The sequence below is a fragment of the Taudactylus pleione genome, unplaced genomic scaffold (assembly GCF_031769625.1).
Source record: "Taudactylus pleione unplaced genomic scaffold, aTauple2 ptg000288l, whole genome shotgun sequence".
Taxonomy (NCBI): domain Eukaryota; kingdom Metazoa; phylum Chordata; class Amphibia; order Anura; family Myobatrachidae; genus Taudactylus; species Taudactylus pleione.
In genome coordinates, this window is record NW_028284690.1 from 706,306 (window position 1) to 733,633 (window position 27,328).

The window sequence follows — 27,328 nt, forward strand, 5'->3', positions numbered from 1 at the left end:
CTCCAATTTGGAATCTCCATAACAATCTATAATAGGGAATATCTATACATTTTACAGTATAATATATGTTCGTGGATATATAAATATCGGAATTGAGATATATTTCTATGTCTATCTATTGTTTTATTTTTGATGGGGGTGTGCTGGGTTCTCTGTCTCGTCTCACGACTTCTATCTCTCATTCTCCACAAAGATTAAAAATAGGAATATTACTGGGACCACTATCTCAGTTAGATACTAGAAATTCATTAGTTATATTCAGCTAAATACTCTAATGATTTGAAGATATTTTGTTCATGTTTGTCTTCAATTATTGATCTGAAATTAACAAATAAGGTTTCTTTATGTATATTACATAGTGTTTCAATAAAAAGAAAAAATTTAAGTAATACTTAGTTTTTTTATTAATCTGATTGACTAGAAATTCAAAACTATTAATACAAGGAAACAATCTAGGATATTTATTAAGAATATGCTTATATACCCTAGTCTTATCTGTACACCTGCATATTTTGCTAAGTGCACCAATGCAGTGAAAGTGCCATCACTTTAGGCAGTAAAACTACAAACCAATTAACAAAATTGTTCAGTGCTCCACTTTCTGATGATCATTTGCTTTAAGATCTTGATTGTACCTGAAATTAAAAATCAAACAAACATGCCTTAATATGGTAATGCCAGATAGCAGGGATTTGAAACACTGTAAAATAATATAATGTTTATGTTATGCATAATACACATCTAGTATAATACAAACCTCCAGATTCTAAAAAGTTGGGACCCGCCTGCACAGCCAACAAAAAAGTTTACAGCAAACAGAGACCAGTTTTTAGGAATAATCACGAGGGAGTAACGAGACCATATGAGACCTGCCAGAATAAAACAAATATATACACATTAAATGCACATCCCCCTCGTTCTTGTAACATTTTTAGCAATTTCAAATTATATAAAGTCATCTGTATGAAAGAAAAAAGTTGTGAAAAACAAACTACTTCATAAAACAGATTTACGCAGCCGGACATTTTCCATACAATATAGGGCGCAACTATGAGACTTTACATTAGCAGTACAAAATTCTGTAGTACAGCCATGGTCAAAAGTTTTGATAATGACACAAGTATTGGTTTTCACAAAGTTTACTGCTTCAGTGTTTTTAGACCTTTTTGTTAGATGTTACTATGGTATACTAAAGTAAAATTACAAGCATTTCAGAAGTGTCAAAGGCTTTAATTGACAATTACATTAAGTTTATGCAAAGAGTCAATATTTGCAGTGTTGACCCTTCTTTTTTAAGACAATTCGCCCTGGCATGCTGTCAATCAACTTCTGGGCCACATACTGATTGATGGCCACCCATTCTTGCCTAAGTAATGCTTGGAGTTTGTCCGAATTTTGGGGTTTTTGTTTACCACCCGCCTCTTAAGGATTGACCACAAGTTCAAGGTCTGGAGAGTTTCCTGGCCATGGACTCAAAATGTCAATGTTTTGTTCCCCTAGCCACTTAGATATCACTTTTGCCTTATGGCAAGGTGCTCTGTCATGCTGGAAAAGGCATTGTTCGTCACCAAACTGTTCTTGGATGGTTGGGAGAAGTTGCTCTCAAAGGATATTTTGGTACCATTCTCATGTGTGGGGTTGCTTATCTGCCAAGGGAGTGGGATTACTCACACTTTTGCCTAAGAACACAGCCATGAATAAAGAATGGTTCCAAAACATCCTTCAAGAGCAACTTCTCCCAACCATCCAAGAACAGTTTGGTGACAAACAATGCCTTTTCCAGGGTCAACATTGCAAATATTGACTCTCTGCATAAACTTAATGTAATTGACAATAAAAGCCTTTGACACTTATGAAATGCTTGTAATTTTACTTTAGTATACCATAGTAACATCTGACAAAAAGGTCTAAAAACACTGAAGCAGCAGACTTTGTGAAAACCAACAAAACTTTTGGCCACGGCTGTATACTGGCACAACTGAATATTTCCCACCAATATACACGCACATTTGCTAAAGTTTCATATACCAACTGCATTCATGTTGGACATACATCTGTCTATTATTATTATCATCATTATCCTTTGTTTGTATGGCGCCACAAGGGTTCCGCAGCGCCTTACAAAGTACAGAAACAAATGAGCGCACAAGACAACAGTTAGTAACAGTACAGACAATGCAGGACAAGTACATGATTTAGAAACAATGCTGCATAACACCTAAATAAGCAGCAGGGTGTCAGTAAGCAGTTTTAGGTGCCATTGTAAATGAAAGTAAAAGTAAGGCAAGAAGAAGCACGTGAGGAAAGAGCTTACATTCTGAGGGGAGGGTCAGATAAACAGGGGTGACACAGATGGGCTAGATAGTGAGGAAGGAGCATAGAGTAGTGGGTTAGGATGAGCACTGGAAAGCATTGAGGAAGAAATGGGTCTTGAGGGTCCATTTGAAGATTAAGAGCCAGGAAGCCAAGTAATGGAGGAATTTTGCAGGAGCAGTGGTGTCAGAGGGGTATAGCCAGGGTTTGGTGATGGCAAGGAGAATCAAGGCATTGCAGATGAAGTGCTCATTAACGGATACCAGTTTATTATAGACAAACCTGGCTTTCCAGAGGGAACAGGAGAGAGGGACAGAGTTAAGAGGCGAGAGGAAAATGAGATTATTAGGGTTGATGTAGTGTGGAGGTGATATTGATCTAGAGAAGGGGGATAAGGAGTGTGGGGTTATGTGGCTGGCTTCTGAATGAGGAAGGGTGACAGGAGGTGGTGGGTAAGATGGAGGTTTAGTGAGGTGTGGGGGGGAAAGGATAGGTAACTTGGAGAAAAAAAGAGAGGGTGCAGGGTTTATGGGTGGTGCAGCAGGACCATGGTGGAAGAGAAGTTAATACTGGAGTTGTGGGAGATGCAGTGGAGACACTTATATGTGATGAAGAGAGACAGAGGAGGGGAAGGAGGGGGGAGAATGTAGAGGGGACTATGGATGGAGAAATGAGGTGAAAACTGGTGGTAGAGGAGAAAATAATGTAGCAGCTGAGTGAGGGAGGAGTAGAAGAAAAGAGACATTGTGTAGATGAGGCAGTTGGGGGGGAAAAAAAGTCAGTAGTAGTAATGAGTGTGAGATGAGAGAGCAGTACAGGTCAAAGGTCAAAATCAGATAAAAGGAAGAACAGTGCTAGAAGATGTAAAGGCACAACTACAATAGTATATTACTATAACCAAAAAAGGAGTATAGAGGTGTTAAAGTAGCAAGACTTGAGAATTAGTATAAAGTATGAATATATAAAAAAATAAAAAAGGTATAGGTGTGAATCAATGGTAGATACTATAGTGGTATAAAGATAAATTGACAGTGGTATTGGAATGATTTAAACAATGTAGAGAAGAAACACAAGCATACAAGTATTAAATGTTCAGTAAGCAGGTAGTTGCTTGCAATGCTGAAGCAGGGTGTTGGCAAAAAGTGTGCCCAGGTTATAATGGAAGCTGGTTGCTGAGTAGCAGGGTTTCCAGAAGCTCAGAAGATCCTTTGTTTTTTTTCAAGTTATAGAGAGTTCTTTTAAAATGTCGTCCTCCTGCTTAACTCCTGACTAACTCTTTAAGTTATGCTGTACATGTAGTCCCACTTAGAAAAGAACCCACTTTGAAATAAAACCTAGCAGCCTTGTACAAGCCTAAAGCCTTGTGACCTACAGATTATATAGTTAAGCATAACATGTGTAGTCACTGATTACACCCACTCTCATTACCCTCACCCACACCAGGTACAAGTCATAAAATTCTAATACAAACAAGCAGAGCCAAAACAGCATCCCATGAAGCTAGGAGATAAGATCTGACTATATAATTAAATTTAAAGTTACTCTGGAGTCTACAGATATTAAAGACAGTATACCTAGCAAATCAGAGAATTCCAGACAGCATTGGTTTTTCTATAATATAAAACTCACATTACACATCTTATTTAATTGAGAAACGTTTATTCCTGATCTTGAAGCATAAGTGGCATTACATTTAAAGAGCTTTTTGTTTTTATTTTTCTTTAAAAAAAAAATAAGGGTCCCCAGGACTTAGGAATCACATGAAGTACAGATGGACTACTTTGTGGCTCCGCAGGCAGACACTGAAAGTTTATTCAGGGAAATAGGTTTATTTCAAGTGCTCAATTGTCATTTATTTTTGTTCTGTGCACAGGTTCAGAAGTAAATAGTTCAGCAACTGCCGTTTCTCACATTCGAGTGGTCAGAATGATTACTGATAATGACCCAAATACAAAATACTGTGACAGTAAGCCAAACAAAGGGGTGTGGGACAGAGGAGAAAAAAAAAAAGTAGTCTGAAACAGATTATAAAATGAGAAGCCCAGTCTCCCACCTGCAATTTACTGAATCACAATTGAGTGCCAGAGTGGGGTAGGAATAATAATTTAAGATGACAAGATAAAGATGCAAGGCTTTTTTTGCCTCATTACACTATACAGATGGAGTATCAGGCGTTTATTGTAAAGATATAGTCCTTTCCTTAAAATATATAGTTCTATATAACTGTTATAAAGAGTATATATAATTATATATATATATATATATATATATATATATATATATATATATATATAAACTCTTTATGACAAACTATTGCAAGAATACTGAAATGTGTTTAACTAATAAAACCATGTGCTAGGCTCAAGCATCGTTCACACAATCCACTCTACTAAGCTAAAATAGGGAGATGGGTAGGAGGATCAGCTACCGTTTTGTCAAGGAAAGGTTGCCAACATGTAAAAACACATCACCACAGCATTCCTTAATACATAGGGTGCATGGAGTCTACCAAAGTCTAACTGTGCAGCATGGAAGGAGGCACACGTCTTCCACAAGTGAATCTATCAACTGACATCTGATGGTTGATTGTTGCAGCAAATGCCTTAAAGCATTCAGATTCTAGAAGGTGCCACTCATTTCAAGTAAAGATGATCACTCACTACCATTATATGTCGATTAGCTACTGGAAGAACTTGCAAGAAAAATGCATCAGACATAGGCCCCCATTTACTAACGAGTTTTATCACCAACACGAGTCATAAATTCCACTGTGTATGATAACGGTGCTCCAGCCAATCAGCTCCCAACTGTCAAATGTTAGAAAAATGACACTTGGAAGCTGATTGGCTGGAGCATCATTTATCATACACAGTGAAATGTATGACTCATTTTGGTGATAAAACTAGTTAGTAAATAGGGGCCATTATTTGGTCTTCCGAAAACTTTACTGTAGGAAACGAGAACAGAGTTCTGAACAGATTTTTAGGTTGTTACACCATGAGCACTTGTTTGGGAAAAGCATAATAATTTATCCAAACCATATCCCCATAAATCCACTATGTTGTGGACCATTGCCCTTCTACTATTCAGTACTAGCAGCACTTGCAAGCTGGGTCCAGGATGTCCTGTCCCTAAACCAATCATACGCTTGTATGTGCAAGCTCCTTTGATTTCCCCTTGAACAGTTTCCAAATGGCCATCACCAATCACATCAGTATGAGTATAGCATACTGGTAACAGCTTTACAATAAGCATGTACCCAGTCCAGCAAGAAATCAAAATCAAAGACCTGTCTTGCTGAAGTCAAACCACTTTGGAAACCAGACCATGGTTGAAAGGGGACTTGCCCGTTATATAGTTCTGTCCTGAAGAGAAACACAAACAATAGGACACAGCACCCATTAGTCCTGTCTAGGAATATGCCAGAGCTTGGATCCCATGCCTCTGTGGGCCTAATTTAAACACCTACCAAAAGCAGGAGGACATTGGTCTTTGTTGCTGTTCAGCCAGCAGAGGAAGTAGTGCCAAAAGCACACAGACATGTTAGTGAGGTCACCTTTAGCAGTAAATATTCATGACCTTGCTGGATATTTGCCAATTTCTCATCAAGGGGTCAGTGCAGAGTTGAAAGTATAATAGAAGTTAATACAAAAAAAAAGTTTATATAATATACACAAGAGATGTCTGCGCATCTGCATATGTAGCACATGCGGCTATTTTCTGTCCAGTCATTAGTGCATACTTGTACCTTCGCAGGTGCAAAAGATGTACATCGTAACAGGCTAATTTGCAAGCCTGCATGAATGCATTCTCTTGTCTTTTGTGTAAAAAGGTACACAGTCCTGGACGTATAAAAAGTGCCTTGCAAAAGTACTCACCCCCTTGGCTTTTTACCTTTTTGGTTACATTACAACCTGTAATTTATTTTTAATCTGAATTTTATGTGATGGATCTGCACAAAATAGTCTAGTTTGGTGAAGTGAAATGAGAAGAATATATCTAAAAAAAAAAAAAAAAGAATCTTTATAAATAAAATTCTGAAAATTGGCATGTGCATATGTAATCATCCCCTTTGCTATGAAGCCCCTCAAAAGTTCTGGTGCAACCAATTACCTTCAGAAATCACATAATTAGTGAAATGAAGTCCACCTGTGTGAAATCTAAGTGTCACATGATCTGTCAGTATAAATACAACTTTTCTGAAAGGCCCCAGAGGCTGCAACACCGCTAAGCAAGAGGCATCACACCATGAAGACCAAGGAGCTCTCCAACAAGTCAGGGACAAAGTTGTTGAGAAGTACAATTCTGGGTTGGGTTATAAATACATATCCAAATCTTTGATGATCCCCCCAGAGCACCATCAAATCAATCATCAAATGGTAAGAACATGGTACCACAACAAACCTGCCAAGAGAGGGCTGCCCACCAAAACTCACAGACCGGGCAAGGAGGGCATTAATCAGAGAGGCAGCACAGAGACCAAAAGGTAAACCTGAAGGAGCTGCAGAGTTCCACAACAGTGACTGGTGTATCTGTGCATGTGACCACAGTAAGCTGTTCACTCCATAGAGCTGGGCTTTATGGAAGAGTGGCCAGAAAAAAGCCATTACTTAGTGATAAAAATAAGACGACACGATTTGAGTTTGCTAAAAGGCATGTAGGAGACTCCCCAAATGTATGGAGGAAGGTGCTCTGGTCAGAGGAGACTAAAATTTAACTTTTCGGCCACCAAGGAAAACGCTATGTCTGGTGCAAACCCAATACATCCCATCACCCCAATAACACCATCCCCACAGTGAAACATGGTGGTGGCAGCATCATGCTGTGCGGATGTTTTCAGCAGCAGGGACTGGGAAACTGATTCGAGTCAAGGGAAAAATGGATAGTGCTAAATACAGGGATATTTTTGAGCAAAACCTGTTTGTCTGCCAGTGATTTGAGACTGGGACGGAGCTTCACCTTCCAGCAGGACAATGACCCGAAGCATACTGCTAAAGCAAGATTCGAGTGGTTTAAGGGGAAACATTTAAATGTGTTGAAATAGCCTAGTCAAAGCCCAGATCTCAATCCAATTGAGAATCTGTGGTCAGACTTGAAGTTTGCTGTTCACAAGTGGAAATCATCCAACATGAACAAGCTGGAGCAGTTTTGCCTTGAATGGGCAAAACTCCCAGGAGCAAGATGTGGCAAGCTCTGAGACTTATCCAAAGCGGCTTGCAGCTGTAATTGCCGCAAGAGGTGGTTCGACAAAGTACTGACTACTGAATAGTTATGCACGCTGAAGTTTTCCATTATGTTTTCCTAAATGTTGTTCGATTCACAATATAAAAATTTAAAAAAAACAAAAAAAACAAAAAACACAATTTCACCGTTGTAGGCATGTTCTGTGAATGAAATGATGCACACCTTCAAACAATCCATTTTAATTCCAGGTTGTGAGGCAACAAAACATGAAAGATGCAAAGGGGGGGGTGAAAAATTTTGCAAGGCACTGTAGGAGCTGCGAGCTTCTATATGGACACCCAGCCCTTAATGTTAAAATGAATAAAGAAGGAGAAAGTAGCATGGAGCACCTGGAAAGTGTCACAGTGTTTGTGTCGGTGATGGTCACTCAGTAATTCGGAATGAGTGAGTAAATCACAATATATAGATATGGTTTTTACAGTTGTAACAATTACTAACCCTTTCGCTGAGAGTTTTCTTATCCCGGTGCCAAGATAAATATTTGACGTTAGCACTCGTCACATTCCAACCTCAATATTACTTTTTTTTTTTGCAAAACCTACACAAATTCTACCTAGTTTTATAAAGACGACTCTATTTTCAAAAAATCTCATTAGTCTTTTTGTTTATTCAAACACATCAAATAAGATTGAACCAGTGGCCCAAGTGATCGCCAGACAATAAGCACTAAGGAGCCCCTTAATTTTACAGAGGCGACCCTCCTCCTAAAATGGGTGCTCCTTAATTATTTGTAGCCAGGTTTGGGGAGGGGGATCTTTCCACATGTCTGGACCACACTTTTACTGTAGTGCAGGGGGTTAATGTCTGGTGATCATTTTATAGAGAATACTTGATAAATGCTACCTTGAAGCTGATTGGTTGCTATTGGCAACTTTTCCACTGCTTGATACATCACCCCCTTAAAGACCCTCCCCCTCATTTCCATTTATGAGGTCAAGCCAATTAGCTGCAATAGCACTGCGTTTTAGTGCTGCTGTATGCTTCACCCACAGTACCTCTGGACTGAGTTCAGGTCGTGAGGTGGGCGCAATGGTGCCAAAAGGGGGGGGGGCGGCTACTAAGTACCCGGGTCCGGCACCAGTCCCCCTCCCTCTTAAGTCACAGCAGCCCAGCACACGCAGCCGGAGCAGTCTCCTATGCCCATTGGCTGTGTGCCGGGCTGAGGGGCACATAGTGCCCCCCTCTCCAGCAAGGAGCATTTTTTTTCTCTGAGGGGACGTGGCCACACATCCTACAATTAGGCCACGCCCACTGCCACCTGGGCCCGGCTGCTGGCGGCCCTAGGTGGGCAAGTTGTGGTGCCAATGTCGATGTTTTTACGCCATTGCAACGACAACTCACCCCCATCGTGGCTAATTGGATTGATCCCTTTGAACTACAGATGCTGAAACTTTTTTCCCCACACATTCATCAACTGTTGAAACAGCCAAAGAAGCCAAAAGGATGCTCTTATAGACAACATTACCAACAACACCTGTTTTGCTATTCTAAAGCCCCATACACTCTGGTCAATATTTTTAAACAATATGAACGCTAGACATCTTTGAACAATATATCGTTCATCGCATAGTTCGTACAAACTTTACGAATTGAACGATGCACACTCCATCAGGTCATCTGTCCATGCAGCTCAAATTTGACTATCGTTGACGATTTAGTGCCTATTTTTCAGTGTGCATCGTTTGAGAAATCGCTCAGTGTGTACACACAATATTGTTTGTCCGTGATCCCCGAGAAATTCAAGGGAAATCGTTCAACGATATTACTCAGAGCATATTGTCCAGTGTGTATGGGGCTTAACTATTGCGAGACACTGCATTCAGTAACAAGAATTAAGGAGTTAATGACTTGACTTAAATAAATAGTAATTATAAAAGTAAGAAGCCAGAGTTATAAGTTGCAGCCACATACAGTCCGAAGGACAGTCTGGTGGATAACTACCATATATGATGAAACTCTATTGAACAAAGTGATCCTGTGCTTATAGGTCCTAAATAGCAGCTATCCCCATATAAAATGTTGCTATTATTTATTTGAAAACAAGAAAAACTCAACAGTGCTGCAATAAAGGATATAAATGGTATAATATGTAACCATGGCTATTAAAATTTATTTAATTGAAGTCTTAAAAGTGTGTGGACTTTCTGACATGTGATTCACATTTAAAATCAAGATATGACCTGCTTATGATAAAGGATATTGTGTTACAAAAATTGCAGGGTATATTACCACATGCATATATCTCTAATGATGAGCATACATGGTCCGATAAATAAAATGTCTATCGGTTTGACAGACAGTTTATTTAATAGCCTGAAACCCAGAAGCTATTGTGGCCATACACAGAGATCTTTCACAATATATGTCCACAAAGTATCTGGGTTCCTTTCCTGTGGAGGAACGTGGGAATGTAAGGCAGTTGGCTGCGCATAGACTGCCAGATGTGGCCGACCAATGATCAGATCAGTCGGCATGTTGGAAATTTTTCATGCCCGACTGACCGATGACTGCTGGTTGGCAGCAACCATACTCTATTCAATTATCAGCCCAATACACAATCTGCGGATTGGGACGATAATTGCTTAATGCCCAGCTTTAGCAAGCCCCTTGTTTATAGTTTTTTATTCAATCCAGCACATGTTCTTAAGTGTGTTTATTATTGTGTCTATTAAGGTGATATTATAGAATTTTGCATGTTCATTATCATATTATACCATTTAGAAATTTATTGCAGCGCTACCTTTGTTTATTTTACCCTATGGTTTTCTACCCATCAACAGCTACATGAATCATTCCAGATACTGAATGTGCAGTATTTGGTCCTTTCTAGCAACATGGGTGATCTTTTCTTTGTTTATTATTTATTTGGAAAATAACCACTAATGTACTAGTAACAATTATATGTACAAAGAATCCACATGATTTAATAAATATTGTTTAATAAATGATACAACTTTAACAGAAACCATATCAATTTATTACGCAACTTACTCATTCTAATGCTGGGTACACACAGTACGATAAAAATTAATGATATTCATAGCATTAATTTTTAGTACCAACCAACTTACCCGCGACCAATGATGCATGGACGATAACGATACGATCCATGCATGCAGGCCAACCTTGACGGTATCGTTCTCTCTCCATAGGGTCCGCGATAGTTGATAGTTAGTCGTTGGTGTGTGGATGAATAATACTGTTCATCCAGCACACCAGGATTTTTAAAGGGAGATTTTTTAGCGAAATCATTATCGCTGACGATAGTCACGTGTGTACGCACCATTCTGGATTTTATAAAATATAGGGCGAGACAGCTCCAGACTGAACTGCTAGCACACTGATCAGTATGCCATTTGAAGACAGACACTAAGGGGTATAATTACTAAAGTGCAGGTTTTCACAAGTGGAGCTGTTGCCCTTAGCACCCAATCAGATTCTAGCTATTATCTTCTAGAAGGTGCTAGATAAATAAGTACACTATGTAGACAAGTGATTGGACACCCCAGCGTAAGCGAAATGCATACCTTGCAAGTTGCGGTTTCGACAAGAATACTTCATAGGGAGGCCCACGGACTTGCAGTTATACGGAAACAACAAAATGTTTTATCAGGGTGACAATGGCACGGTTTACAGAAAATTTGGTAACCCTGATGGACTGGCCAGTTCAGAATCCAGATCTTAACCCCATTGAGAACCTCTAGGCGAATTGGAGCGACGGGTGCATTCTAGGCTGACTCGACCTTCTTCAGTGTCACAGTTGGTCACTGTACTTAAGGCGGAATGGCAAAACTTGTGGACAGTTTTCCAAGAAGGGTCCACCACGTGCAGTGATTCCTGCAAAGTACTGATGTCAATAAAATCTTGTTGATCTATTTGCTGTGAGTGTCCAATCACTTTTTTCTAATAGTGTATAATCTGATTGTTATGGGCAAAACATCCACTTAAGAAAAAAAAAAAAAAAAAAACGCACTTTAGTAAATATACCCCCCCAATAGTGGCGATTTGACAACATATCAGCCTGTGACTACTTTTCAAACCCAACTGCAACAGTCTAATATTTATGAACTTTAATCTTACCTGAAGTTAAATTGTGGCAGTTTATGCTGCCCATTTTCATCAACAATTAACTGATCAAATTGGGCATGGTTATAATTTAACAGTTTGCTTTCACTGGGTAAGTCTTTATGGCAGTTATAGGGAAGTTGTGCATGTGTTTCTGTATTACACATTTAGAATGCAGGATCAATGTTAAATTCACATAGGGCTTATTCAGAAATAACGCTTTGAAAATGTATCATACTTCTGCGAATGCACTGCTTTTAACATATACATTTAAAATAAAAATGTATAAGTAAATTGTTAAAATTTACCTATTAAAATTACATATTGGCAAGCTTTCTTGAATGAACAATTTACAAACCGCTGAGACCCATTACTTTTTCCCTTAACAGGCAAAATGTGACACAGTAAGGGTGGCATTAGGTAAAGGAATTTAATGCAAATACATTTCATTGCAGTTTAGTGAAGGTGTTCTACTGAGTAAGCACTATCATTTCTGGTGATGCGGCCTTATACATAAAAATACTCTAATCATAGCTGTGAAATTTAAGAGCATCTGTCATTTTATTTCAAAATGTAAATGTCTATTGAATGACTTAATACAAACCAGTAGCCATTAAAACACCCGACTGAGCTGGGCTAAGCTTCTCCGCTGGTCTAGTCATGTCAGCTAATCCAGCAATCACCAAGCCCTAGAAGTTAGACAAAAGATAAGCAATTACAATACTGGTAAAACAAAGTTGAAAGGTCAAACAGGTTACAGATCTGTCCTCCAACATCTATCCTCAATACGCCAAGCAGCGCAACATGCCTGGTGTGAATGAGCCGCCAAGTCCCATGCAACTCTGCAAGAGATGCAATGCATCTAGGACGCACCAGGAGACTGTGCTGACATCTGTGTGTGACTGAGTCTGTATATGGAACTTGACATGGGAAAAAGCTGTGGCTGCTGCATCATAGCACTTCGTATGCCGATTCTGAGTCACACACAGATATACAAGCGTTGCATATCAAATTTATCAGCATTTCTCCTGGTGCGTCCTAGATCCCTTGCATTGCGACACATTCTCTGCAAAACAAGAAGCATGGCGCTAGCAGAGTCGCATGGGACCTGACTCGCCAAGAGGGGCTGTTTGGCGTGACTGAAGCAAAGATGTGTCCTCGCACATCTGTCATGTCAGAGTTTACAATCTGGGTATGGTATAATTTAAAATAAATATAGTATTAAAGTTAAATATTTCTATTTAAGTTAATATCCGATACCTTTGGCATGGAAACTGAGAAGCCTTTAGAGACTCAGATGACAATGTTCACCCCTCTGGATGTAACTGCCTGTAGCGCACACAAGTGTCAAGGCACTATGAAAAAAAAATTTAAACTCCACTCCTTACCCAGATTATGTATTATGTAGATTTGGATTGTTATGCTAATTATTCATGTTCAAATAACCTTGAACATAAGGTCATTTTAAAGGTCATCAGGTGGAGTCACCCATTTTGCCATTGAGAATATTCCTTTCTATCGCACTAGTTTCACAAAGTCACATCTGGTCTGGACAGAACTGCTAGGAGTCAAGTTGCACCTGGCTACCACAGCAACGTAAAGACCCAGGTGAAGCAAGACACCACAAAGCCGGGTTTAAATAGGAGCATTGAAAGCACTGGTGGTAGTTTGCTGATGACATAATCTGGTCAGTGCTAGCAGAGAGCCCCTATTCTGGCCAAACTGGACACTGAGTTGCAGGATCGCCCACAAGGAAGATGCAGTCACTGTCGTGGAGTAGTTTAGAGAAGCCTCCCAGATTCTGCTACTTAATCTAACTGCCAGAAGTCAGGAGACCTTGAGCTTAGTCACTACCGTGTTGGCGGAGCAAGGAGGAATGCGGCTCAGCAGCTGGCAGGATTGAGAATCGCAGTGACGGGTAAAGGACGCCGGTGGAATAGAAGTGTTCGTATCTGCAGTGGAATAAACTCCTCGTGGTATTGTCGCATTTATGCTATTATGAGCATCAGCTTTTATTTATAAGGTGACACAAAGTGGTAAATATAAAAATAACAGAATTACAGAGTAGAACTACAATATACTAGTTACCCATCTCTTAAATTGCTTTTTTGCTACAGGTACTCTGTAGGTCAGACTTTGCGCGTCTCCCTTGCCCTTACCGATAACAGTGGGTGTAAGATGTGCCACTTCATTATATATCAAAACACACCAGAAAATACCATAAAGGTGACAAGCTGGAACAGTAAAAGCTAACGTTAGCCCGGTATATTCACACTGCCTCCATGCACCGTTTATTTAACTTGTTTCTGCATGCACAGGAACCAGTCTGGCACTTAAGCCAGGTACACACTGGAGCAATGACGCATCGAGATAACGCCTACATAGCTCAGTGTATATGCATGAGTGCACGCTCCCACAGTTGCTAGCGACAGTCGCCAGGTTTGATGTGCCTCACATCAAACCTAGCGATAGCCCTAGCGGCCAGTGCATTGTTAATGAATGACGTAATGGTGATCGTTCCATTGTTCATTAAAGTCGTCCAGTGTGGACGCAGAGTCACTGTTCATGGCCATTCGTTCTGATGTCGGAACTAATGCCCATCGCTCCAGTGTGTACCCAGTCTCCAAGTTCGGTCGAGATGTCAGTCACTGGTGTCTTTGGCCATTTATTACCACTCGCAAATTTACTAAAGGCAAACTCTCATGAGAAATCATGAAACGCTCTGCAAAAATCAGGTGAAAACACAAATAGAAACAAATACACCATCAGCCAAACTCGCAGGTACTTTCCATAGACAGGAATACAACTCTGGAATTAAAATCACGGGTGTAATTTTAGCGAACTCGGTCCTAAATAGAAGTTTTAAATAGACTACCATCTGAGCTGCGTATTTGTCAGAAACAAACACAGATCAGTGTGAACTGTGTATGTTTCTGGCTTTAAATAACCGAAAAAAGGTTACATTAAAAAAAATAAAATAAAATAAAAATACGGGGAAAAAAAAAATGGCATGGGGGTCCCTGTAATATTAAAACCAGCACCGGATTCAAACTAGCCAGACTGTAATGCCATAAGCCAGGTAACCCTATCACGGGTCACCCCAGTCAAAGCATTAACAGCCCAAACTAGTCACCCCAGGCTGGGGATCTCAGAGGAGGTGGGGACCATCCCAATAAAGGGGTCCCCCCTTCTCCTGAGCACCCCGGGCCTAAGCTGAAGCCCTGGGCTCTGCCCTGCACCCATGGCCAGTGGGTGCAGGGATAATAGGTGTTGATAATAGATGGGTACTATTGTTTTTACAGTGGAACTACAGGTGCCAGCATGCCTGTCCATTGGCACATGTGGAACTACAAATGCCAGCTGGCGTCCGGCCCCCGTACCCCCACTGTAAAACAAATAGTAAAAAAAAAAAAAAAGTGTACACACACACACAGCAAAAAGTATACTTTTATTACACACTGTAGAAAGTATCATTTTATTACACACTAAACACGCACACATACTTACCTTCTCCCCGGTGATTGGTCCCCTGCTCCAGTAGAAATCCAAGGGTTTCTCTCCCCTCCCCCTCTCCACCCCCCCAAAAAAAAAACAACTCACCAATTTCCTGGCGCAGGTAGGTCCTCTTCTCCAGTAGAGTTCCAGCCCGACAAAACAAGAATACAAGTTACCGGGACCACAGACATTTTAGAGATGTACGTGATGGAGCCCTCGTGTGGCCACCAGCCAAACAGCTCACAGCCAATCAGAGGCCGCTTACTTTAGAGTGGCAACTGGGGGAGGTAAGGCCCCACCTCCCCTGGGATCCCAGGCCTGGACTGACTGGTTTGGGGTGTTAATGCTTTGGCTGGGGTGACCCGGTGAAAGGGTCCCCTGGCTACACCATTACACTCCGGCTAGGAGTTTCAGCCTGGTGTTGGTTTTAAACAACCAGGGACCCCACGCCATTTTCCCCCCAAAAAAACGTAAAAACTAGGACCGGCTCGCAGAGCCCAGTGCTGGTTCATAAAATACGGGGGACCCCTACAAGTTTTGTCCCCCATATTTTTATAACCAGGACTGGCTCAGGAGCCCGTGGCTGGTTATGCTTTTGGGAGGTGGGCAACCCAACGTTGAATTTTTTCTATTTGAAAAACAAAAAATTATTAAAATAAAATACACACATGCAGCCTGCACATATCTCACTGATATGTGCAGGCTGCATGTTCAGGTGTGTTTAGCTGTAGTCAGACACAGGGTCTCAGGGATAAACACGATCACATACACCATCGAAAAACATGATTCAGCTAAACATGATTCTTGGTAAATTTGAGTGTCAGCTATGAAAAATCTCCCGTGTTTCAGTGATGCTGTGAGCGTTTCAACTCAGACCAGACACGATTCTAAGTAAATTTACCCCCTATAGGTGTTGGTTCCTGTGTAATGGCAGAGAACAAAAAGGCCTGATAATAAGCATTAGCCATGCACAACATTAAATATATTGCTGTGGCAGTGATAATTATGTCATACTTCTTCCTCCACTGAAAACTGTGGTATCTGCAGGTTTCATTAATGTAGGGTAAGCTGGTGAGCCTACTGCAGGGAGTATTCAACATGCAACCCTCCAGCTGTTGTGTAACTACACATACCAACATGTCCTGCCGCAGTTTTAGCATGTCCTAATAGCAAAACTGTGGCAGGGGATAATGGGATGTGTAGTTCCACAGCAGTTGGAGGGCTGCTTGTTGAATACCCCAGGCCTACTGTGACCCGAGGGCACTTAAGACATTGCACCTAGATTAGATCAGATGTGAACATGAACTAAAATCATATTAAAATATATGATATATACCTCAAAGGCACTTCAGAGGTTGCATACCACTAAGCTGTTTTAGCAAGTGTACACCCTGCCTGATCTTAAAGGGGCAAAATGTGCCCTGCTTTTTTAGTGGCGCCACGCTAAATTAGCCTGCCCTCTGCCTTTCCCACCTGTGGGCCACAGTGTCCCGTGGGTGGGAAAAGTTGTGGGGACCGATCAAAGCAAGGTGAATAGATGCCGTTTGCATAGCATCTATTCACCGTGAAGGAAGAGCTCTGTAAGTGCTGGGCACGCTCCCAAACATAATGATTTAGGGGTGTTCGACAAGAACAGGCCCCCTCCACCGCTCGGTGTCACCCCCTTTCCAGTGCGTGCAGATACTCAATCCCCAGACCCTCCGAGCCCTGCCCGCAAGCTAGTGTGAACACTATACCTTATTATATAAATGTTGCCAGTATAAACTCTAGACACTCACTCTTAAATTTAACAATTAAGATCAACATATAAACACAGTGAATTGCAATATTAAGATAAGATACGCGTCAGTCCAAAATGTTTTACTTTAAGTCCTGGATTTCCAATTAGAAAATCAATAATCTCTTTTTACTAAAACAGATCCTCAAAAAAGAAAACTATATCTTGGATAATAAAATGAAATTGATATTTACGAAAAAAATTTACTTGAGAGGATGTAAAAAAAAAAACAAACAAAAAAAAAAAAAAAAAACACATTTCTGCCAAATATCTCAACTGTCTGACTGTTATGGTGCATACACATGGGACGATCATCAGCGATAACGCTGAACGATCTCCCTGCACCTTCCCGGTGTGCTGGATGATCGATATCGAACAACCAACACACCACCAACGACAGCCAGCGACCAGGTTGGCCTGCATATACGGTCTATAGACGATATCTTTATCGTCCATATGTGCCCGCCCATCGCAGGTCGTGGGTGGGTTGGAGGCACCGAAAAATGCACGCTACGACTGATATGATCGATATAGTTATCGTGCATTTTTATCGTACAGTGTGTACGCACCATTAGTTTCCGAAATATGGATTTTTCAATTTATAAACCATTTACTAATCATGGCTTATTTATTCCAGTTTATTTGAAGTATCATGGGTGTTTATTAAGGTATCACCATGAAATTTGGACATCTAAAATATAACTAGATACTTGGCAGAAATATTTTTTTTTAAATGATAGTAGAGGATGGAAAAAAAATAAAAATATACATATATACATATATATATACACACACACATACACACACTGAGATGGGTAGCGGACATTTCATTTTTCTTCAGTGATCTGATGTGGAATGACCCGTAGGTGATCCAAACATACTCAACATGTACCATCAGTGTATCAGCACGACATGCTGTGGGTGAAGATCGCCAACTCCCTTTTGTACTACCACTTACTAGAAATAGAATGCAAGAAGGCATTCATCATGCAATCTTTATCCAGAATTCCTCAATGATAAATAAAAGGTGCAGTGGATAGATCCTATAATCTTGGTTATGTATAAACCCAGAGAAAAGAGTGCATTTGTACATTATCAAATAAATATTACAATAAAAATAAACTTATGATCACTGTATGAAAAGTATATAAACAACTACTTTCAAGTACTTAAAATGGGCCTATTAGTGAGATGCAGACGGGAACAGCACAATTTAATTCAGTGTTGTCCTCTGCCTGTCACCCAGGTTTGTCCAGGACAATACAGATATATGCAGTTTTCATCTGGAATCTGGTAGGATAAGGGATCTCCACCCACTTTTGTTAGACTACTATATCAACAGGGCTATAAAACATGGAAAAGCTTTTTTAAACAAAATTACCCATTTCATTATTGGAGCCCAGAAAAACACTGTCTTGGGTCCTAAAACAGAAGGACAAACACATTATTATATGTCATATTGAATTAAGATTTGTGTTTTCACAAACAGATCTAAAAAGGTCTATAAACTGGTAGCCAATTACATTACAGCAGTGTGGCAGCACGATTCCTATAGCAGAGTAAATGTTGAATCCAAACAGAGTAACTCACGCCAACAACAGATTCCAAGAAATCAAACAGCACTACAGCTGTTACCCAGATGCACAGTACAAAAAGCTCAATTAATGCAGTGGAATCTCAACATTTGTGATCTAGGGGCCTATTTATCACCACTATGTAACAGCTAATGCAGGAGATTTCACAGAAATCTCCTGCAAAAGGCTATCTACCATTGCAGTCCCCATTATCATCACAAACGGGGAGGAGTCTTTCAAAGATGTGAAAGACTCCACAGATGTGGCTGGAATGTAACTTGCAGCAAGGGACAGTGGCTAAGGCTGTCTTGCAGCACTTAGGGAGTCTATTTACTAAGCCTTGGATAGAGATAAAGTACCAGCCAATCTGCTCCTAATTGCCATGTCACAAGCAGTGTTTGAAAGAGGACATTTAGGAGCTGGGTGGTTGGAACTTTATCTCCATCCACTTTATCTGCATCCAAGGCTTATTAAATAGACCCCAAAAAATTGTAATCAGGACCTCAGCCTAGAAAATTATTACTGCACCTCTATCTTACAACGAACTCATCACTATCTGAAAAGAACACACTTCCTATTGTAAGCTTAATGTCCTCTGAGAATAGAGGAGTATCAATAGAAGATCGAAAAGGGTTCTGGAAAGAGGTACTCTTGGGTTAATATACAACAGTATAGTACACAAATAAGACAAATGACAAGTACAATACACTAATTATAGAGCCTCACCAAAATAGAGATAGTGATAAATAAAAACACCACATCACATTATTCGATTAGGATTATTAAAGCATTTATTAGAAGGACATCAGACAATTTGTGTTTCTGGTGAGAACAATTAAAAACATTTTGCTGTAAAAATGATAGTGTTGACGAAAAAAAAAAAATGGATAAGTGGAAAAGTGAAGACGTTGTCCATAGTAGCCAATCAGCTTCTACCTATTATTTTTTATTACGTATTTGATAAATTCTACCTCAAAGCTAATTGGTTGTTGTGGACATCTTCTCTACTCTTTTCACTACTTGATACATCAACCACTGAATTTGAACGTAATGTATCAATATTGACATCCAAGAGCAGTGGTTCCCAAACTGTGCACCGTGGCACCCTGGGGTGCCTTGGGACACTTGCAGGGATGCCTCAGGTTGGTGGTCCAGCACCAAATCAAATTACTTATGGTCAATGTAATGTAAATATGTGAACAATCAGAAGTGCAAATCTGTCCACCACAAAATAACTGAGCCTAAAGGGGCACATCCACTAGACTATCTACTCCCTGTCCAATCTCTAAACGAATTTCCCTTGATTTTTTCCCTTGAAATTTTATCTTTCAGTCTGAACGATTTGCAAACTATCTTTAATAGATCAAGTGAAATTGACCTGCATGTTCAGTCAACTGACGAGACGATCAAACGATCAGCAGGAGCGCGAATCGTTGATCGTTAACGAGCAAACACTGCACGATTTATAAACAATTTTTAAATGATTGAACGATAACGATGTTGTTATCATTCAATCGCCTACTAAAATTGTGTAGGGTATGCCCCCCTTAAAGGAACATAGGTAAGCACAATTTACTTCATTTAACTTTTTTTTTTTCCTGAATTTCTCAATAATAATGGTGCCGTGAAAACAATGCTGATACACTAGGGCGCCGTGATTCAAAAAGTTTGGGAACCACTGCTCAAGAGGGATTCTAACAACTTTTTGGCTTTTATATCCACACTACTCACATTTACACATTATATTTAATGTATCTCTAATATATTAGCCAGGGGAAAAAGAGAGAGGGGGAGAGAAATTTTAAATGCATAACTATAAAAGATTTATGTCCAGAGTGTCTTATTTGAGAATTCTTTTCCTTTTTTCTGTACTTAAAATCCACTGAAAGTAGTAAAATATTTTCTTTCATGCCCACGTAAACATTTTCGGTCCCATTTATCAACGATACATAGCCCCTCATTAAAGGGGTTATGTCATGCTTTCAATATTTAACAGACAGCGGTAACCTAAAATTACCACTGTAGCACTGCATCGCTTTTCTCAATCTTTAGATGGCGAGAGCGATGTGGTCCTTACAGCAACCTTTCCAGCTTCAGCGAAGTCTTCCAGGCACTGCCGGGTCCTTGCTTGGTGAAAGCATCCTGCTCACAAACCCGTCTCTGGCAGCAATAGGCTGCCAGCAACAGATGACAGGATGCTGCTGAGCAGGGAATTATTACTGGAGAGGTGAGTAATGATAGAGAAAAAGATATACTGCGCTCAGCTAGCAAATATTACTAACGTACAGTATCTATGAACTAAGTATGGAGTTAATCTATGTTTAGCACGTATGATATGATAAGACAATATGTAACAAATACTTAGTAGACAATGTGGATATTACGTAATAAAAAATTATTTATTTTCAAAGTGGCTAAACCATATATAGAGTGGAAAACCTGCACATGCACACAAACAATATCCTACCAGATCAGTAGGGATGAAATCAAATCAGCATTGACTAATCAAGGACCATAGGATATATGTGTCAGGATATAGTAAATGGATAGTGAATATCAGGCCAAGTGGTGATATTACTAAAAGTGATAAAGTGCACTGGCGTGGACGATCCCAAATGAATCTGGATGCTTGATATCAGTCTTTTAGTCAGAAAGCGGCGTCCCGCTGTAGTGGCAGCAAGAAGTGGTAAAAAGTTCAGTCTGAGGTATGGTGCCCGGGATGATCTTCACGGGGACAAGAGTACGGTGTATATGCCGGGGAGCAGTAGCCTCCTGGTTTGCAGTGTGATCCGCTCACCGTGTCTGTATCGGAGGTTGCCTGAATGACCAAGCCGCCTCCGACCTGCAACACCGGGGATGAAACTGTGTCCAACGGGAGACTGCCCGGCACCGCCGCTCAATTGAGTAGCGTGCCGTGCATCTCCCCCTGTGTAACCGGTGACTTACCTGTCTCACCCTGGGATTCACCGCTCCTTCCCCTGCCGGCTATGTTCCTCCAGATGGTAGAGTTGCTAGTAGTCTCCTCCGTGATGTGATCACCTGATCGGTGGTCACGTGTGTTGAATGGGTAATTAATTCAGTCTGGATATTCTTAGTCTGCAGCGCACACTCGTACTGGTAGCCACAATAAAAACAGCAAATGCTTGGATATATGGGATAACTCCAACGCGTTTCTGCCTGGATGGCCTTTCTCATGTGAGCCTGAAACGTTGAACAAGGCAGACACAGTTGTCAAGTTTGATTCTTTCATTTCATCAGACCTGTGAGTGCCGCCTTTCCCTTTCTACATATGTAAGTGGGTGTTCAATTGAACTTCCAGGAAGGCATCAAGTGTACATATGACCAATCAGAGAGAAGAAACTCTGCTATTTAACACTGACAGGAACAAAACACATTACTCCTTGACAAAGGCCATCCAGGCAGAAACGCGTTGGAGTTATCCCATATATCCAAGCATTTGCTGTTTTTATTGTGGCTACCAGTACGAGTGTGCGCTGCAGACTAAGAATATCCAGACTGAATTAATTACCCATTCAACACACGTGACCACCGATCAGGTGATCACATCACGGAGGAGACTACTAGCAACTCTACCATCTGGAGGAACATAGCCGGCAGGGGAAGGAGCGGTGAATCCCAGGGTGAGACAGGTAAGTCACCGGTTACACAGGGGGAGACGCACGGCACGCTACTCAATTAAACGGCGGTGCCGGGCAGTCTACCTTTGTACACAGTTTCATCCCCGGTGTTGCAGGTCGGAGGCGGCTTGGTCATTCAGGCAACCTCCGATACTGATACGGTAGGCGGATCACACTGCAAACCAGGAGGCTACTGCTCCCCGGCATATACACCGTACTCTTGTCCCCGTGAAGATCATCCCGGGCACCATACCTCAGACTGAACTTTTTACCACTTCTTGCTGCCACTACAGCGGGAAGCCGCTTTCTGACTAAAAGACTGACATCAAGCATCCAGATTCATTTGGGATCGTCCACGCCAGTGCACTTTATCACTTTTAGTAATATCACCCCTTGGCCTGATATTCACTATCCATTTACTATATCCTGACACATATATCCAATGGTCCTTGATTAGTCAATGCCGATTTGATTTCATCCCTACTAATCTGGTAGGATATTGTTTGTGTGCATGTGCAGGTTTTCCACTCTATATGGTTTAGCCACTTTGAAAATAAATCATTTTTTATTACATAATATCCACATTGTCTACTAAGTATTTGTTACATATTGTCTTATCATATCATACGTGCTAAACATAGATTAACTCCATACTTAGTTCATAGATACCGTACGTTAGTAATATTTGCTAGCTGAGCGCAGTATATCTTTTTCTCTGTCAATACTTAAGGATCTACTCAGATATCCTATACAGCAGCTCGCTTGCATCCTATGCCCTCTAGAAATCTTGGTGCGCTAGTATCCATTTGTTTTCTTCATAATCATCCAGGTGAGTAATGATGAATACTAGTGGCATATTCGTTAGCGTCACTGCGATACTATACAAAATATGCCAGATTCTAGCACCCTGCACCTGTCACAACCCATGCAGTTCCTCTTTCCTGCCTGGGGCGTCGCTCTTTGCTCTGGTGCTTCCAAGCACACTCTAGTCCAGTGGTTCCCAAACTTTTCTGATCCACTGCACACTAGAGTATCAGCATTGTTTTCACGGCACCCCTAAGCCAAAAGTTCGTTACTCAGAAAACATAGTAAAGTAGTAAAGTGAAGTAAATTGTGCTGACCTGTCATCCTTAGGCTCAGTTATGTGGTGGTGGACAGGTCTGAGCTTCTGTTTGTCCACATATTTACATTAGATTGACCATAAATAATTTGATTTGTTGCTGGACCACCAACCTGAGTGGTGCACAGTTTGGGAACCACTGCTCTAGTCTGTATGTCAGCAGTTTGTTGCATTAGCTGAGTGTGCTAGGAACACCAAAGCAGAGGGTGACACCACAGGAAGGAAAGAGGGACTGCTTGGGCACTGGTGTAGGGTGCTAGAATGAACACTATACCACTGGTAATAAATGGGGCCCTTAATATCTTAAATATGGTTCAATTGGGAGAAAATGATATATAGTGTGAAATAAGTTTTCAATACACTGGTAGGATGTGTACAAATAAATGTAAGGAACAGTTACAGCTTCACCTTAGTTGCTGGGGTTACTGAATTAGCTTTTCTGTCACCTTGAACAACATTGTCCTACAGCTAGAAAACGTAAAGCCTGACAGTAAAGAGAAATTAAGTCAAAGAAGAGAAACCAGTTAGTCACATTCTTGAAACTCAGCTGTTCACTACATTAACAATGGGACAACCAGCAAATAAAACAGACCTACACAAAACTCATCTAAATCAAGTATAAAAGCAAAAGTTATACACCATTACACCTACTGATAAACCAGGTGGGGATGTAGTAAATGGTGAAATGTGATCAAAACTGAGAAAATCCCCGTTTTCTGAGTTTTGGCTGCATTTCCATATGCACCAAGCTCCGGAATGTATCTTGGATCTGGTGGGTAACGCCATCTTTAAGATGGCCTTACCCAATTGAAGCCTATGGGCTGCTTTCCGCAATTCCCTGAGACAACAACCCTGCGTCCTTCTGCGAATGTGCAGTAAGACGCTAGAGGGACTTCTGTTTCATAATCCTGTTAGTCCCTCTTATCAGGAGTGCGGTCCTTTGCGATTTTTTAGGTACATACCAGCGGTATGTATTCGATTAGTAGCTGAATGTATAGCATTGCGGATGCTATGCTTAGTACATACGGCCCCAAGTGCCTCCCCAGGCCATTTCTAAAGGGTTGATGTATCAAGCAGTGAAGAGAGTGGAGAAGTAAACCAGTGGAGGAGTTGCCCCGTAGCAGCCAATCAGCTTTGAAGTAGCATTTCTCAAATACATAATAGGTAGGAGCTGAATGGTTGCTATAGGCAACTGCTACACTTCTCCATGCTTTTCACTGCTTGATACATAAATCCCTGTTCTGACAGATCGCATTCGGGATGTGATGCATGACGCTGCTATTCGCATACATGCTGGTGTTAGTAACGCTAACACACACGCCGATGGAAGGGATCTGATTGGATCCCCCTTACAGCACTCTCAGAATAGAAGCCCCTAGGCTTCTATAGGGGGGTGCTAGGAGGGATCAGATTGGACCCCTCTCACAGCACACTCAGAATAAAGCCCATAGGCTTATAGTGTTCACTCTAGGTCCAGCGCCAGGCAGGGCCCTGGACCTAGAGATAGGACACTTCATGTGCCCGGCATCCATTCACCGGCGGTGACCACTGCACCCCCATTTTCTCCCCCTGCGGCCCGCGGGAGGGGACAATAACCACAAGCTGTTTCAGCGGGGTGCTGCGCCGGAGGGCAGGGCGCTTTTTGCCCTTTAGAAATAAGACAGGGCGCGGCACCCCGCTGAAATAGCCTAGGGAGAACGCTAGGCTTCTATAGGGTAACGTTATCAGAAGATGGCGTTACCCGCCACATCAAGCCCGGAAGCTTGGTGCATATGAGAAATGCAATCAAACCTGCATTTTCTGGGTTTGACCACATTTCTCCCATTGCTGCATCCCGCCCCAGGACAGTATTTAATGAATGCAAACAGATAGAGCTCAGTGAAAGATTATATTTACATGTGACAACTCTCACAGACTTAAGGATTTTTGATGTTGGGATTTTATCTCCATTACATAAGACTTTTATCCTGGTATAGAAGCATGATTATTACTATTAACTGGGGATAAAACACCTCATATTTGGTACATACCACCTCACATTGATTTTGGGATGCCCCAATAAATTGTAATTTCTATACCTATTTTTCAGAAGTTTTTTTTTTTTTTTAGTTAATACACCAAACTCTCATTGGAATGATCTATCTGGACATAGATACTATCAAATATATATAGGTGTCTTTACAAATAAAGTTTTCTATCATTCTGCTTTATTGTTGCAAGCATACATATATCCACTGCTACCTTAATGATACAAGCAATAAACTCCCATGTGACCTTCTACTCACCTTCCAATACGCATAAGGGCATGTGTGTAACTAATCGGTTAGTGCTAGAACAGATGAGCTACACATAATGCAATATTATTATATAATAACGGCATAGAGGGGACTGTGCATGTATGGTGGATGCTGCCCTCGATAAGCGCAGTTACCTGCCGGGTGATTGTAGAAGGGCCGCAGCTTGGCCGGCAGCATCAGCTCGATCTTATCCAGAGTCCGGTGATAGGACGCTCGGAGCCCGAACGCCGCCATGTCCTCCCAAAGTACCGGCAGGCACACACAGACGGTGACAGCAGCACTCGCAGCAGGACAATCAGTATGAATGTTAAACCACCAAGGGGGAACCGGAGGAAGTGCCGGCTGCGCCCGCAAGGTGTCCTACAGGGGCGTACTGGGCAGACATCTCCCTATTGGTCAGAGGACCATGTACAAAGGCGGTTAGCCGCCTCCTCTTCCTGTGGGTTGATACATACATACATAATTACATACATACTGTCTGACATTACATTACAGTCAGCTGCTGCCTGTGCTCAGTGTTTTATGGTGCATACACACGGTCAGATTTGATGAATGTTTAAACAATTTTACATAAAGATCACCATTATGGTGCATACACACGGTCAGATCTGTCAGATGAACGACTGAACGATTTTAGACTATAGGTGCATACACACTAGACGATATGCTCCCTGAGCGATATCGTCTAGTGTGTCCCCGGCAGGCTGTGCTCAATGTCGTTCATGACATTGAGCACAGCCGCTGAACGATATCATTAGCGATATCGTTCAGCGCCGGGCTCTCTCACCCATTCCCTGACATGCAGCAACCTGACGAGGTCGTCAGGTTGGCCTGCATGTCAGCCCGATGAACGAGGATGACGAACGACCCGCGGGAACGCGCGTCGTCGTCATCGTTCATCTTTTTTGTGTTAAACATGGACGATAAAGTGGACGACTGAACGATAACGATATCGTTATCGTTCAGTCGTCCACTTTAATCGCCCAGTGTGTACGCACCATATTAAAATGAATGGAATCGTCCAACTCTGACTGCAAACACGCATCGTTCATCGTTGCAGGCTCACATGTCAGATTTTCTTTCAGATATGAACGATTTTTAAAATTGTTATCGTTCAGATATGACACTATAACACACGGTCAGATTTTTTATCAGATTTGAACGATAACGATTGTAAAAATCGTTCATATCTTTGACATGTAGGGCATACATCGACGAACGATGCGCTTTCCCACATGTCAGATAACGATCTCTGAAATCGACTGTTTGCAGTCAGATGTTGGCGATTTCATTCATTTTAATACTGTCAGAAATTGTTCAATCGTTCATCGTTGATGAAATCGTTCAAATCATTGTAAAAATCGTTCATCGTTCATCAAATCTGACCGTGTGTATGCACCCGCAGAATCATGGTGCATACACACGGAATGATTCGCTCCATGAGCGACATTGTCCCATGTATCCCCGTGTATCTCAGTTAACGACACTGAGTGCAAACACTGAACGAAATCAAGAACTATTTTCAGTGCCAGGCTCCCTCCATGTTCAACCTGACAATATCGTCAGGTTTGACGGGAGGTTCGGGCGATGAATGTTAACTACCAACTACAAACGGGAGCGCGCATTGGTAGTTATCGTTCATCGTTTTGGAGCTGGAACTGCACAATTTTTTGGACGACTGAATGATATCGTTATCGTTCAGTCCAAAAAATTGCTGCGTGTGTATGCACCTTTATAATTACCTGTCCGTAGTGCTGCTCTGAAGCACTGATCCGGCGCTGCAAAGCAGCAAAAATCACTGAGAA

The 27,328-nt window shown here is 41.3% G+C and overlaps 1 protein-coding gene across 1 annotated transcript; it reads right to left on the minus strand.

The window, feature by feature from the left end:
• Positions 1 to 380: 380 nt before the first annotated feature.
• MPC2 (mitochondrial pyruvate carrier 2) lies at positions 381 to 25,908 on the minus strand. Its single transcript, XM_088482445.1, has 5 exons — positions 25,658 to 25,908; positions 18,276 to 18,316; positions 12,227 to 12,311; positions 758 to 869; positions 381 to 635 (listed from the first exon to the last, which is right to left on the minus strand). The coding sequence occupies exons 1-5, from the start codon at positions 25,755 to 25,757 to the stop codon at positions 587 to 589; spliced, it is 387 nt and encodes a 128-aa protein (XP_088338571.1). The 5' UTR covers positions 25,758 to 25,908; the 3' UTR covers positions 381 to 586.
• Between the last annotated feature and the right edge of the window lie 1,420 nt (positions 25,909 to 27,328).